This window comes from Hibiscus syriacus, unplaced genomic scaffold (assembly GCF_006381635.1).
Source record: "Hibiscus syriacus cultivar Baekdansim isolate YM2019G1 unplaced genomic scaffold, ASM638163v2 tig00112491_pilon, whole genome shotgun sequence".
NCBI lineage: Eukaryota > Viridiplantae > Streptophyta > Magnoliopsida > Malvales > Malvaceae > Hibiscus > Hibiscus syriacus.
Genome location: NW_024063344.1, coordinates 2002916 through 2019010, shown reverse-complemented (window position 1 = coordinate 2019010; position 16095 = coordinate 2002916). Strand labels below are relative to the sequence as shown.

At 33.2% G+C, this 16095-nt stretch overlaps 1 protein-coding gene across 2 annotated transcripts; it reads left to right on the top strand.

The window, feature by feature from the left end:
- The first annotated feature begins 267 nt into the window (after window positions 1-267).
- On the top strand, window positions 268-15513 carry LOC120180151. 2 transcript variants are annotated; one of them, XM_039185537.1, is made up of 3 exons: window positions 268-272; window positions 14461-14722; window positions 14867-15513. In XM_039185537.1, the coding sequence occupies exons 2-3, from the start codon at window positions 14498-14500 to the stop codon at window positions 15299-15301; spliced, it is 660 nt and encodes a 219-aa protein (XP_039041468.1). In that variant the 5' UTR covers window positions 268-272; window positions 14461-14497; the 3' UTR covers window positions 15302-15513. The 2 variants fall into 2 exon arrangements, with proteins under 2 accessions (XP_039041468.1, XP_039041467.1); XM_039185536.1 differs by lacking the exon at window positions 268-272 and having other exon boundaries at window positions 14368-14722.
- Window positions 15514-16095: the final 582 nt, after the last annotated feature.

The window sequence follows — 16095 nt, the reverse complement described above, 5'->3', positions numbered from 1 at the left end:
GATGGTTTGATTATGGATGACATCTATTGTGCAACACCAGACGGTATTCCATGGTGTATGTTTTTCGCTGACGGCATTGTCCTAGTTGCTGAAACAAAAAATGAGTTGAATAGTAGACTGGCTACCTGGAAGATTGCTTTGGAAGAAAAAGATCTGAGGATCAATATTGAAAAGACAAAGTATTTATGTTCAAACTTCAGTGGGAACCAAAACGATGAAGATGTAGAAGTATGCATCGAAGGACACGTTTTCCCTTCAAATGATTGTTTCAAGTACCTAGGGTCTATGATACATAAAAATGGGGGTATAGATGATGACGTTACACACCGTATAAAGACATGATGACTAAAGTGGAGGGTTGCTACTGGAGTTTTGTCTGACAAGAAGGTGCCTCTAAAACTTAAGGGAAAATTTTATAGAATGACAATTAGACCAGCGCTGCTGTATGGATCAGAATGTTGGGCAATCAAGAATGACCACGTTAGAAGGATGGAGGCCGTAGAAATGAGAATGCTTCGATGGGCATGTGGTAAGACTCTGTGGGACATGACACCAAACTCTGCAATTAGGAGGTCCTTGGGGGTGGTGCATGTATCCGAAAAGTTGATAGAAGGAATACTATGGTGGTTTGGGCATGTCCTTAGGCGACAACCATCGGATGTGATCAGGAGGGTAGAGTCGATTATAGTCGACGGTGCCAGAAGGAGAGGTCGACCAAGGAGGAAGTGGGTAGACTGCTTGAGATCTGATTTGAATGATTTAGCCCTTACCAAGGACATGACCTCTGACAGGAAAGCATGGAGACTTAAGACCAGGGTAGCTGAGTAGTGTGGGTCACAAAAATAGGGTGTAGCATATTTGTCTTCTTTTAAAGCCTTTGTAGTAATTTCCATGACTTCTACTTTTTATACGTTTCTGTCATTTGAATTTATGAAGGCTTAGAACTAGGGTAGTGGAGTAGTGTTGCCTTAGTTTAAGTTTTAACCCATTTGACTTTATTCCTTCTCGTAACTTGCTATTGCTGACTATTGTGTATCATTCTCTTCATATTTCCTCTTTTTAAATTTAGCTCGGACTTACGTTTCTGTCTATATGCAGAGATTTTTATGCATAGATTTATTTGTAGAGATTACTTCCCATTACATATGCGCATATATAGACTGCGTATGAAGACTGTTCAACTATGTATTTATTTATTTGTTTATTTATACATACATTGTATTTTATCTTTATCTTTTTAATTTTCTGACTGTCGAAGGTCTTCCACGGAAGCTGCTCTCAACCTGGCGTTGGGGGCAGCCTACTACCCTACCTCCCCTTACCCCATTGTATATGGGAATAGGGTTTTGTTGTTGTTGTTGTATGTTGATGGCTCACAGTCCTATGTTAAAAGGCAGTATGCAATATTTCCTTCTATAACATAATCTGAGTGTCAATTGGGACGTCTTCTCACACGATCTGATTGACGAGTTGTTGGAGCTTCAGAACTCTCTGGTTCTTGTTCATCATGTGTTGGTTCTGCTTCAGAAGAATCTCCTTGTTCAAACTCCTTTTCCACATGTATCTATGTAGTCTCTAACTTTTCAGCGCTACTATCTTCTTCTTTTCTTTGTAGTTTATCTTCTTTTATTTGTAGTTTATATTCTACAAAGATAACATCCCTGCTGATGTTCACTTTGCGGGCAGTGGGATCCTACAAACGATACCCCTTTACACCATCAGCATACCCCAAGAATTTGCATTTCCTGGATTTTGGATCCAACTTAGAAATTTCTTGGGAGTTGTACATCACATACACAATACTTCCAAATATATGGAGGTTTGAATAATCAGCTGGTTTACCAGTCCACATCTCCATTGGTGTCTTTAGCTCTATTGTAGTTGATGGAGCTCGATTCACCAAATAACAGGCAGTATTGACTGCTTCTGCCCATAATGATTTTTCTAGGCCTGCATCCCTCAACATTGCTCTTGTTCTTTCTAACAAGGTTCTGTTCATCCGCTTTGCCACTCCATTTTGTTGAGGAGTGTTCGCCACTGTAAACTATCTTTTGATGTCTTCTTTCCTGCAAAAGTCATCAAATTCTTCACTTGTGTATTCTCCTCTATTATTTGTTCTAAAACACTTGATCTTATTTCCATAATAAAGTTCCACCCACGCTTTGAAGTTTTTGAAAGTTGAAAACACATCTGACTTCTTCTAAATAGGATACACCCAACATCTCTTGGAGTAGTCATCAATAAATGATACAAAGTATTTTGCTCCACCTAGGGATGTAACTGGTGCTTACCATAAGTCAGAATGAACCAATTCTAGAACACTTTTGCCTCTGGAATTTGACTTGTTGAATATCAACCCTTTTTTTACTTGTTATGCAATTCTCACACAAAGTAAGTGATATCTTTGTTAAGCCTGGAAGTAGCTTTTGCTCTATAAGGACTTTCATTCCTTGTTCTGACATGTTTCCAAGTTTCTGATGCCATAGTATTGCAGAATCTGAACTACATGAGGCAACAGAGGTTTCTGGTTCTAGCAAAGTCTCTCCCTTCAGCATGTACAAGTTTGTTGTTATCTTTTCGCCTTTCATCGCCACAAGCGCTCCACGGAACACCTTCATGATTCCTTTCCGTGTTTCAATCTTGCTTGCATTATTATCTAACAATCTGTAGGATAATAAATTTTTCTTCAGGCCTTTCACGTGCCGCACATCTCGAACAACTTTAATTATTCCATCATACATCTTCAATTTGATGGTTCCCACGCCAACGATCTCTAAGGCATGATCATTGCAACTATACACATATCCTCCTGAGATAGGTTCATAATGATAGAACCATTCTCTTCTTGAGGTCATGTTATATATTGCTCCTGAATCAATGAGTCATATATCTGCAAATCTCTTTCTGCCTTCCACGGTGGTTGACGCTTCACAACATAGAGCATCTCCATCATCTGAAGTGTTTGCGGTATTGCCTTGTGGATTGGAGTTTTTATTTAGAATCCAACAATCATTCTTCAAGTGACCCTTCTTTCCACAGTTGTAGCACTTTAAATTCTTCTTGCTTCTTGACTTTGATATACCTTGTTTGTGACTGCTGCTTTGGTCACGTTCTGTTGATCTCCCTCTCATCGTTGTAAATGCTTTTGTTTGTTGCAAATTTACTTGTTTTTCTTCTTTGTTTTTACGTCAATTTTCTTCTTGTAGAACAGCAGCTGCAACGTCATTGAAGACTAGACTTGTGACATTACTGTTTGTCAAGTTGAAGATGAGTTTATCATACGAATCAGGTAGACTTTGAAGTAGAAGTTGAGCACGTTCTTGTTCTCATATTGTATATCTTAAGTATATAATCTGAGAAAATAACGTGTTTAGTGTGTTTAAGTGCTCCGTCACTGAAGTAGATTATGGCATACGGAGAGTGTACAATTTCCTCTTAAGGAAAATTTTATTGTGCAAATATGTGGCCTCGTACAGTTTAGTGAGATGATCTCATATCTCCTTAGTTGTCTTTTTGTCCTCGATGCTTGATAATACTTCATCTGCTAATGGTAGATGAAAGTTTGTCATATCATTCCCGTCCATTTCGATCCATTTGTTATCATCTATGAAATCTACCGGTCTTTCACTGATAGTTGCTAGACAACCGTCTTTCCTTAGGATGGTCTTCATCTTCAATTTCCACAATGAGAAATTTCTCCCATTGAACTTTTCAATATCAAATTTCGTTGTCATAGCTTCTATTACGGATAGCTCCTACTATTTCACTATCGTGAATAGTTCTCTAGAACCTTCAAAGAATGGGTAATACCTTCTTACTTTCTTATATTGGAGGATCCACTTTTTGGTGGCAACCACAAAGATAATAAGTAGTTATTACATACTCTAATCTGGCTTTGATGCCAATTGTTACGGAATATGGCTATCGAATAGAGCAAAATCGAAACTGATAATTTGAGAAAAATAAAAATGAAGATAAAAGAGACACAAATTTTACGTGAAAAACCCCTAAATAATATAAGGTAAAAACCACGGGAAACGATAGAAAAATTTTACTATGAGAAAATAGGAATTACAACTTCTCTCGATCTACCAAGGAGAAAACAATGACAATTCTCTCTTGATAAAAAGAAGAAAACAACTCTCAAGAAAACTCTCTAAAATTCTCTAGTATTGGGAGAAAGCTAGAATTATTTGAGATGGTTTTGAAGCTAAATGGGATTGGGTATTTATAGTTAAAGCTTAAGAACTAATATTATAAATACCCTAAAGTATAAGGACTAATTTTAATAATTTTATCATTTATTATTTTAACAATTTGGTGGCCAAATTTGACTAAAATAGCCGCCCCATGCTAATTAGCCGCCCATGCATTGAATTTTCAACATTAATAACCCTTAAAGTGGACAATATCAATTTAAGATCAAATCTCAAAGACTCTTAAATTGAAATTTTATTGAAAAGAATAATAAAAAATATTCAAAAAAATCATATAGATTATAAATCAATCTTATAAATATTTTTTCTTATGATTTATTAATCAATATTTTGAGCCGAAAAAATGAATGTATAACTCAAAACAAATCGTTGATTCAAGTGGTAAACAACTTGATATCACTTAAGTAAGGTCTTGAGTTTAAGTATTTGTGTATGCAGAAAATCTCTGTTGGGAGATTCACCCGCCAAAGTTAGTTATTATTATTGTTATAAGCTTGTGGAATAATATAGAATATTTATTTATTTATTATTATTATATGCTATCCTAATTGGGGCCACCGGTCCATATGCGAAATTGAGCCTATCTATCTATGTAGTTAGTTTGTTGATTGTTTGATCAATTTATGCGGCGATTTATTAAGCCATAGGACATATGAGAATGAATACTCTTTGGATTTCAATTTGCATTTATGTTGTCAAGGGGCTACTTCATCTCTCACAACTTTAAAGAAATTAATTAGGTGGACTTAAATGTTTTAGAGGATCTTAATTCCCATCTAAAAGAATAAGATTCCTTTCATTCTTTATGCTTCTTTTATTATGACTTAAGGAACTTATTCATGACTTTATTCTAATATTTTAATAAATAATTAGAGTTGCTAACATCTCAGTGTATTGAGCTGAAGTGAAGTAATTTCTCAAAAAGATTAAATTATGTAGAAAGTATATAGTTTAGAAATTAAGGGATACAAATACTGAAATAAGTAAACCTAAAATAATTCCTTTGTTAGAAACTATATATTACGAATCATTTTCTTTAGACATCCAAGCAGAAGCAGATATATATATATCTTCCCGGAAAGCGAAATAAACTCGCTTAACATGATATATTTCAAAGCTCTATAAACTGAATGGGAAATGAACAAAGAAAAAGAAAGGACCGTATGTCTCTTTGTTAGGCAAACTTAATTAAAATGCACCACCAACCCAACTGCGATTGAAAACTCTCTGCAATCCCTGCTTCATGCCCAGGTACCCTACTCTATACACATATGTATATGCATGCATCTATGTATGCATGTGTGTATAACTTTAGTGGATTCAATTTTGTGGATTCTGCATCGTACCCGCTTCAATTGGGGTGGAGATGGGTATAACTTTAGTGGGTAGTGGGCGGGTGTGGATTTAGAAAATGATACCCATCGCGGGTAGTGGGCGGGTGATGGGTTTGAGACCTTACCTGCCCCGCATCCGCCCGCCCCACATCCGCCCACTAAATATCCATTAAATTTTGGATCATTATGAATTTAGGTATAATTTTAGAGACTAATTTATAAATCTTAATATTGTATAAGATATAACTTATAATTTAACCAAATATTAGGGATAAGTTTATTAATCAATTTTTTTCTTTCAACCCTCTCGTGCTTTGCTTGCTGGTTATTGCACCGATATTATGATAATTCTTTCTCTAAGTTTCAAACTTTGGTCTCCAGCTCATTTAGGTACGCCTTCTTCCTCTTCTTTACTATGGTATCCTCTGCGGGTATTAGAGTTGTATGTCACCTTATAAACATATCCAAAACCACCTTCCCCAATCTTGTTTGCTGCATCGAAGTTGTTTGTGGCCGCTTTAATTTGTCGTAAGGTGAATACTCCGGTTTTCATATCTAATCCTCTTAGTTCTGTTTAAGATACAAGGTCAATAGTCAATACTTCATTATTTTGATTTTGATATTCTGCTGAATCTAAGAGCATTTGTATATTGATTTTGATTTTTAAGAAACACATTATATGTATGTATATTGCATTATCGATTTTAGTATTCTTTTGAATTTAAGTGCATTCACACATTCTATTGATTTTGAAAATTATGAATAATTTATGCATTATAATTTGTATAATCATGCATTGAAAAACAAAAAAATCTTTAAAAAAAAGCCCAAAACCAATACAACTTAGATTTAATCTTCTTTTTTTGGATTGGGATAATGCAAAGGTAAATATCTAAACACCGAGCTATATTTCACACATCCTGGATCATTTGCTTAGATTTGTATAAGTTTTTTTGGTTGCTGGTATGGGGAAAGAGATGAAATCATGTTTTAATTTTGGGTAGATGAAACTTTATTATAATTAGAAACAGGTGCATCAACAAACAAAAAGGCACTGATTAAATAACTCAGAAAAAGTTGTGTCCATAATATTTTTACAACTCAAAGAATGGATTTGTTTAGGTGTCTATCCAACATTTGTAATTCTTATCGCTGATGGTTTGTTGAAGTTTTGGGCTTATATAGGAAGATGATTAGGACAGATAATGATTATTGGTAGATGGTTTAGCTTAATATGGTAGTGTGGTTGGTGGTCTATAAACGGAGAGGTGGGAGACATGAAATCCACAAAAACAATGGAGGTTTTGAAGTTTATAGACGATGGTGTCGTATACAGCAAGTCTCAATTTAAGGTTGTACGGACTGGTAAGGCGTGCCCACGCTTTAACTGCATACTTCTTCTACGATAGCTTAGGATGAATAAGTAGTGCCCACGCCTTATGCAAAAACCTCCTCTGGTCTTCGAATATAGCCTAATTTTTTTTGGGTTTTCGGATAATCCGAACATGGTTTTTTATCGATCTGTATCCGATCCGATAATCCGAAAAAAAATCGGATACCTGATCCGAACTATCCAAAAATTAAAAAATGGATCGGATATCTGAATTTTTGGATCGGATCAACGAGTCAACGGATTGGATCAGTCGGATCAGATTTTTTTGCACACCCCTAACTGTCATGCGGGTCTAGCCTGGTACGTAGGGATGGCAAAACGGGTACAGTTTCGTGGATTCGGCACCACATCCGCTCCAATTGGGGCGGGGATGGGTATAATTTTGGCGGGTATGGATTTAGAAAGTGGTACCCGTCGCGGGTGGTGGGCGGGTAATGGGTTTGAGACATTACCCGCCCCGCACCGCCCGCCCCACATCTGCCCGCCCAGCTAAATATCTATTAAATTTTGGACCATTATGAATTTAGGTGTAATTTTAGAGACTAATTTATAAATTCTAATATTGTATAAGATATAACATATAATTTATCCAACTCTCCAACAAATAGCAAATGATATTTTGGGCATTCCTGTCTCCACTGTCCCATCAAAATCTGCATTCAGTATAGGTGGAAGAGTAATTGGTCCTTATCGTAGTCGACTACTTTCGGAGACGATTGAAGCATTAATGTATGCTCAAAATTGGCTTTAGGCCGATATTAAAGGTAATATTATTATTTAGTTTATATTAGTTATCAAATTGTGCTTAATTATCTTATTAAAGTTTAGTTGCTAACTTATATTAGTTTTACTTTCTATTATATATGTAGGTAGTAGTGAATTTAAATTGGAGCGCTCTCAGTTGGAGGAAATAGAGAATGATGATTGTAATACTGGAGTATTATATGTCACAAATATTGCCTGAAATTTTAGAATGTTATGCCAAAGAACAAAAACATTATGTGTTTGTCATTTATGTTTCTAGACTTTAATTATGTCCTTTATTATGGTATTTTATGTATTTTAAGATCTATATTAACACTTAACTTAGATAATCATTGGATTATTTTATTATGTTTCTTAATGGACATGTTTTTTTTTATGTTTGTTGCTTATGTATAACTTAAGTTTGCTGTCAGGCGGGTCTAGACGGATACGTCGCTAGTGGGTAGTGGGTGTGGGGATGGATTTGAGAATGTACCCGCGTGGGCGGGTGTGGATTTGAAAATTTGTACCCATCATGGGTGGTGGGCGGGTGGTGGATTGAAAACTATTAGGTGGGTATGGGGATGGGGAGGGGGTATCCGCACCCGACCCGCCCGTTTGCCATCCCTACTGGTACGTCTCCAGTTGGGTAGTAGGTGTGGGATAGATTTGAGAATTTACCCGTGTGGGCGGGTGTGGGTTTGAAATTTTTTACCCATCATAAGTGGTGGGGTGGGTGATGGATTGAAAAATATTAGGTGAGTATGAGAATGAGGTATCCACATCCGACCCGTCCTTTTACCATCTCTATGCATATAACAATATATATATATATATATATAGGGATCGCAATACAACATATAAATATATATAGATCATAAAATAAAGGGTAAAGTATAGTAATGGTCACTGAACATTTCTGAAGCTTGCATTTAGGTCCCCCAACTTTTAAAACTTGCAATACAGTCCCCCAACATTTATTCCATTTGCAATATGGTCCCCAACTTAAATCACTGTTAGAAAATTAGGGTAAGTTATATAAACGGTCATTGAACTTTTTAGGCACTTGAATTTAGGTCCCCAACTTTTAAAACTTGCAAAACAGTCCCCCAATAATTTTATTTTCTTATTAAATATAGATGTATAGAAAATATAAATGATTCAATTTATATTTAAATGTATGAATCATTTATATTTTTGATATATTTTATTTTTCTTGTATAAACTAGTATTTAAAATATGTTTATATTTTAATCAAAATATTTTAATATACGAATAAAAATATATTTATATAAATGTATATTTATATTTAGATGTATAAATAAAAAAATATATTCATATATTAATGTATGAATCATTTATATTTTTTGAATATTTTATTTTTAATAAGAAATTAAAATTATTAATTATATTAGAAATACTCAACTTAAGATTATATATATAATCATGAATTATAAATATGAAAAATATAATTATTAAATTTAGTTTAAAAATATATAAATCTTAAATTTATTCTTTTAAAATATTGTATCAACTAATATTTAAAAAATATATTAAATCTATCAAACAATTTATAAAATATAATATTTTTTATTGTAAAAAAAATATAATATTTTTCCATCATTTCTTGCTTTCAAATTTTTTGTCAAAATTCAAATCTCATTATTTTCATTTTCCAGTATATTCTTTTTTTTCTGGCATTGGTCATACTATTAGTATATGTATTATTGTATATCTCTTAACACAAACGATGGTGTTAGCTTAGTGGCTCCACCTTGTATCTTTCATTTGCGTGACTCAGGTTTGAGTTTGCCCAAGACCCAAATTTTACTTCTTTGTAACTTAATTTTCTTCTAATTAGGTGGTGACATGTGTCACCATTAACACATATCATGATCATGTGTTAACACATGTCAGATCCTGGTTAAATGATTAATTTATTAAATTTTATTTAATTTAGGACCAAATTGATAGCATATATAAATAATTAGGTGGTGACATGTGTCACAATGACACGTGTCATGATCATGTTCTAACACATGTCAGATCCTATTTAAATAATTAATTTATTAAATTCTATTTAATTTAGGACCAAATTGATTATATAAATAATAAAGACTGAATGTATAATAATGTCAATTCCTTTTAACTGCCACATCATCATTTTTATCAATTGGTAACGACTAGTGGCTTAGTTGAAACAGTTAAATAATTATGTTGTATGATTGATAAATTTAAAAGATTGATGACAAAAGTAAAAAGGGCTAGATAGTTAAGTTGTCAACCTAGTAGTTTACACTTTTATTTATACGTCAAAATAACATTTTATAAATTTAAATTTCGAATTATTTTCAACCTCTTCTATATCCTAACTACTTTTTTTAATTAAAAAATTTCTTCAACAGATAAGAATTATACTATTATATTTATATAAAAAATACGTATCACATGAAATAAGATGAAATTAAATAATAATAAATCTGACATAATTGAATTTAATTGAATTCTTTTGGAATTTAGGGTTTAGAATGAAATTGAATTACTTTGGAAATTGGGGTTTAGAATGAAATTGAGGACTATTTTGCAAGTTTTAAAAGTTGGGGGACCTAAATTCAAGTGTCTGAAAAGTTTAATAACCTTTTATATAATTTACCCTAATTTCTAACGGTGGTTTAAGTTGGGGACCATATTGCAAACGGAATAAATGTTAGGGGACTGTATTGAAAGTTTTAAAAGGTTGGGGACCTAAATGCAAACTTCAGAAATATTCAATGACCATTACTATACTTTACCCTAAAATAAATGCATCATTATATCTGCAGTAGTTCATCCGTACTGATGAACATCCAATATGCATTAATTTTTCATCAGTTTTCTATTTTATTTTTCTGAGAAAAACTGTGGTCCCCATTTCGGGTTTCCCCCACAGATAAATGCTGTACTTATTCTTCAGCTTCAGTGCTCTTGTCTTCACACCCTTCATCAGTTTTGATCGTCTGCTTCCTTAACTTCTTTTACTTCCTTAATTAGGGATGGACCGGACGTTAGTACCTTATAAAAAAATTAAATTTCTTTATATTTTAATTTTTTAATTTTATACAGATTATTTAATTTTACACTTACGTGATTTTATAATTCTATGTCCTATAAATTTTTAATATAATTTTTTAAGTTTACATCTCACGACATAAATTTATAATAATTTTAGTTATGTTAATTCAAATTTAAAAATTTTCATAAATAATTAAACAATAATTATTGTGTTAATTTATATAATCTTGCATTAATGAATAAGTGTATTTCGTGAGAGATTTATTCTTTTTATTAGTTTGATTATTGAACTAATATTATTATGATATAACAAGTTCGACGAATGGTTTATCAATAATCCATGAATTTAATGAGATAAAATATTAAATTTATGGTAAGATCATTAATTTGAATCTTAATATTATTAATGAATCAAATTAAATTATACAGTGATATAATTAATACAAACACGAGGAAAAAAACACGTGAAACTAATAGTCAAAGTAGAAATGCAATTGGAAGCGAACACTTCTCGGTATTCACACATGATCCATATATCATCGAAAGATGCCTTTTTCACGGCTTTATAATTTTCTAATTTCTTTTGACTTCCGATAACGAAACTAAAGAAAAATGTTTAATTTTATTTCCATGGCTGCCTTAAATGTGAATATCGGACCTTATATATATCACTGTCCTTCTTTCTTCAGTCTTGTTTTAGTTTTTTTTTCTCATTAATTTTCTTGAAAAAAGGTTTGAATTTTATAAACGAGATATTCACACAATGAGTGTAATCAAGCTGAATTTGAATAGTAGCAAACTTTGGTCTTAAGTTTGATTCAAAATTTGATATTCGATTCGAACTTTATCAAACATTAATTTTGAAGTTCAAGATCAACTCAAACTCAATTAAACTTGTTTATCGATTTTTATACTCAAGTTCGAATTCGATTAGACTTGTTCTTCTCATTATATTGCATCTTACTATATTTTACCAAACAAACATAAACCATATATTGTAATTCATTGTAATTACAAATGAATGTGATTAATATCTCAATAATTACACTATTTTATCATTTCTAAACACACCATTATATGGCATTTGACAATTGCATATGTTAACATTCCAATGAAATGTGACTTTTTAGAATGTGATTAATAAGAATATTAACATTACAACATTTTGGAACACATAAAAAATTATCCTCATCAAATAAAATATAATTTAAAAAATTTAAATTATATTTATTCTAATAAAATTTAGTTTCCCATTAATGAAAACGTGATTTAATATATTTAGTTTTAATAAAATATAATTTTATCTCAAAATTAATATAGGATTAAATTCAAAAATATTTTTTATCAACTTATTGATAGTTATATAAAAACTTTAAAAATATTCTAACAATAAAACTTTGTAAACATTAGTTACAAGGAACGAAAAATCGACGTCACCGCTTATCATTATTACAATTAATACAAGTGACAAGTGACTATTAGCTAGCTAGTAGTAAGGCACAACCAACAGCATTAATAACCTTTTTTATGGAAGAAGCAATGATATCATTTTGTTTCCTAATTTAGATTAGGGTTTACAAAGTTTTCATATTCTTTCCTTTACAATTTATTTAAAGGAAATGCAACAAATTCTATATCAAAGGTTTTAAAAACAAGTTTATATTTAATAAATTCATAATATATAATTTTATTTATGTCAAATTAATTTTTTCAAGCAATTTATATTAAGTGTTAGATTATCATTTAATATAATAACGATAAAGTTTTTAACTTCACATATGAGATCTGTTTGTAAAATTAAAATCTTTTTATCGTTTATAATTAATAATATGAATTTGTCTATGATATTTATATTAAAACAAAATTGAATAATATATATATGATGAGAATTAAACTTAAATATTTAAAGATTCGAGATTTGATATTGTAACTAATTATGTGAATAATTCGTTAGGGGATCTAGTAATGTAGATAAGGGGATTGAGGGTGGTAAATCCAATTAATTAGTCATTAAATAGTGGGACTTGAAGGAAATGGGTTAAAAAAGCCTGTGTATGTTTTTGGGGATCTAACCGATTCACATGTAATTTATTAGTGAGAGTGGTGGATTCTGACAGTTATTCTCACAAGTAGGAACTGATATTAAAACCCCCTTTGAAATTAACAATGAAAGAGAGAGAGAGACGAACATAAACAGAAGGGGGTAACCGATGACGATGAAATCGAAAGATGTTGAAGAAAGCGAGGTGGGTTTTCAATGGTCATCCCCCTTGAATTATGCATTCAAGTGAATTCAAGATGGGGCAGTTAATGAAGGCAGGTAGACACTCCTCTCTCTCTCTCTCTCTCTCTCTCTCTCTCAATGCCTGCTTTTAATGGCTCTTGGAGTTGGATTCGGACCCTTTCTTTTTGTTTTTGCTAAAGATTAATAATAACCTCCAATCTTTGGAAGGTCGACTAGGTTAGGAAAACAGCCTTATTTTAGAAAAACTACAAGGGCGACATCGAATGGGTTGGGTATTTATGTCATCTGCTGTCTAGTCTCTGTTTAGGGTCCCTCACCAATTTATATTTGGTTGGTGAAAACTTCGATCGCCTTAACGTGTAAACCGCCATCCACAATCCCATGTATACATTCAAAAACTATTTAACCTATCTTTTCTCCCTGCTTCCAAGTGATCACAAGGTTTTCTTTTCCTCATATCACGGGCGAGTTCAATATATACATGAGTATAGTGACAGAGATGGATATTGAAAGGCGAATATAAAAGTATAAGTAATTGAAGGATTTTATTGGTTATATATTTAAGAAAGTTTGCAGGGACAACTGAAATCTTAGAAGGCTCGTCTGTTGCTGGTCCAAGAAGATTAAACAGTTTTCATGGGGGAAAAAGTGCAAATTTGGGACCTTAAGATTATTGATAGGCATGGAATGGCGCTTTTAGCCGATGGGAAAATTTACCTTTTTAGTTTGATATAGCTTGGGGGTGTTGAGAGCTTTAAAAGCTCGAGTCCATGGATTGATTAATTGATATGGGGATTTGTTGAAATAGAAAAAGGAGGGTGTTGAAAGCTTTAAAAGTTATAGTTCTTTGAGTGACTCAATTGTGGAAGTTGAAGTTATTAAAGATCCATCGGTATTCAAGGCTAAGTTCCCCCCCTTCAACTGTTTACAGACTCTTCTCATTTAATATCCATAGCTCCCCCTTTCCACACCTCTCACCGCCTTTCTTAAGTATCCAAAACTAAATATAACTTTTGCCTTGGCTCACCTCACTGTCAAGCATGGCTTCAAAAGTCAGTAACCCCACACCCTACCACGTCGGCAAAGTTAAGCTTAGGTTTTCCGGGAGTTAAAAAACGACTGTAACACATTTACGGTCATGATTTAGTTTTGAATCGGCAGGGGTTATAAGAGGCATCAGGATTAGGTGAAATTTATATATAAATGACCAAAAAGATAGGTTGGTTAGATCTTCACATCTAAGCTTTGAATAGCAGATGCTTGGGTTAATTGAAGGCCAACTTGGAATGCACGTCATGCATAGGTAGGCCCTTCCTTTTGGTTAATTCTCCTCCATCAATAGCTTTCAAAAAAAAATTCTCCTCCATCAATAACTTTGCCCTTACACACCAAATTTCAGCCTATATAACCACCTAAACCATTTCACCCATTTGATCACCCTCTCTCTGAAAACACACAAAACTGAGAAAGCTTAAGCTGTATAGCTAGCTTTGGAGTAGTTCTTAATTTCTATATGATTTCCTTTCAATCCCCCCTCTCGCCTCCAGACATGATCAGAAATACGATCCCGGAGTTTGAGAATTCATCAAAGAAGAGAAAGTTGGAAGATTCACAAAATGATCATGAAAAAACTTCAGACAAGCGATCAAAACCTGAAAGCATGAAATCGATGTTCAATATGGAGCTACAGCTCGAGACTCCATTACCTTTGGAGTGGCAAAGATGTCTTGATATTCAGGTTTACATGCATGCATACATACATACATACATACACACAAATGTTATATGTATAATTAGATGAAGAATATGCTTCAGCAGTTGTATACTGTTACATAAACAACCCCTATAACCATATAGTTGCTTTGCTTTCTTTTGTGTTTAGTCAGGGCAGATACACTTCTATAATACAAAGACCCATACGAGAACTTGTAAGGATCCGAGGATAAGCCCTGAACCCCCAAGCCCTGGTCACATGAGCTTAGACCTTGAGTTAAATCTACCGTGCGATTCATCAGTAAGGAAAGCTAATACAACAGATCACAGATTAATCAACAAGCAAAACTCTGTCAGCCCCACGAGGGCCGGTTCGGTCGATAAGAAGACCAACTCATCGGGGGGACTAACTCGCAACCTTTCATGGTTGGCTGTGGAGGACGATCAGCAAGAGCAAGAGATGGTAGCAACGGTGTGCATGCGATGCCACATCTTGGTGATGCTTTGTAAGTCATCACCTTCATGCCCCAACTGCAAATTCACGCACCCACCAGATCAAGGCCCTCCAAAGCTATTCAAGCAAAGACTTAGCCTCCTGTGCTAGTAAGGTCAATCAAGTTCTTTTATGCTTGGGATTACAAATCCACTCCAACGTGTGTTAATTAAATCTGTATCTCTTGATTCGTATTGAAAAACTTAAATAGTCTTTTCTAGATTTCTTAAGCTGATTTATATGTATACATATAATTTATATACAAGCATCTTATCCCCAATGAAAATTGTCTACTGAGAGAGAGAGAAATATAGAGAGAATTAGGTCTAACTTACATAGTACTGACTTTCATGACTGTAGATATAAATATATATGGTAATGCTTTATATTCTAATATAAACATATATGGTAATGCTTTATATTCTAATATTGTTTAAGCAAAAGGCTATTATAATGGGTAAGAAAATGGTGGTTCAATATCTATCCCTCATATACGGCCCCAAAACTCATTGTCAGGTGTCTTCAATATTTACACAGGAGAAACCTACATGGGTTTATGGAGATTAATCAGAAACTATAGTGTAACTAACATAACCTTAAGACTGTTGAGCAGCATTTATTGGTTTCATTGTGGGTGAAAAGTTGTAGTGGGTGTAGAATTGAATTCAAGTGCGAGATCAAGCTATACAATGTTTTAACTCTATTTTTTTTCTATAATATCTTGAGAAATTTGCAGTAACATATAGAACTCTTATATTATTTCCTACAAACACCAACTACAATGCAGACGGGGTGCGCGCGCACACGCGTTTATATCATAAAGCATGGAGTTCAAATGTTGTCATCAGCTTACAGGGTTATGAAATTAGAACCTGAAGGTATCCGAAAGGGTATGCTTGTAAACA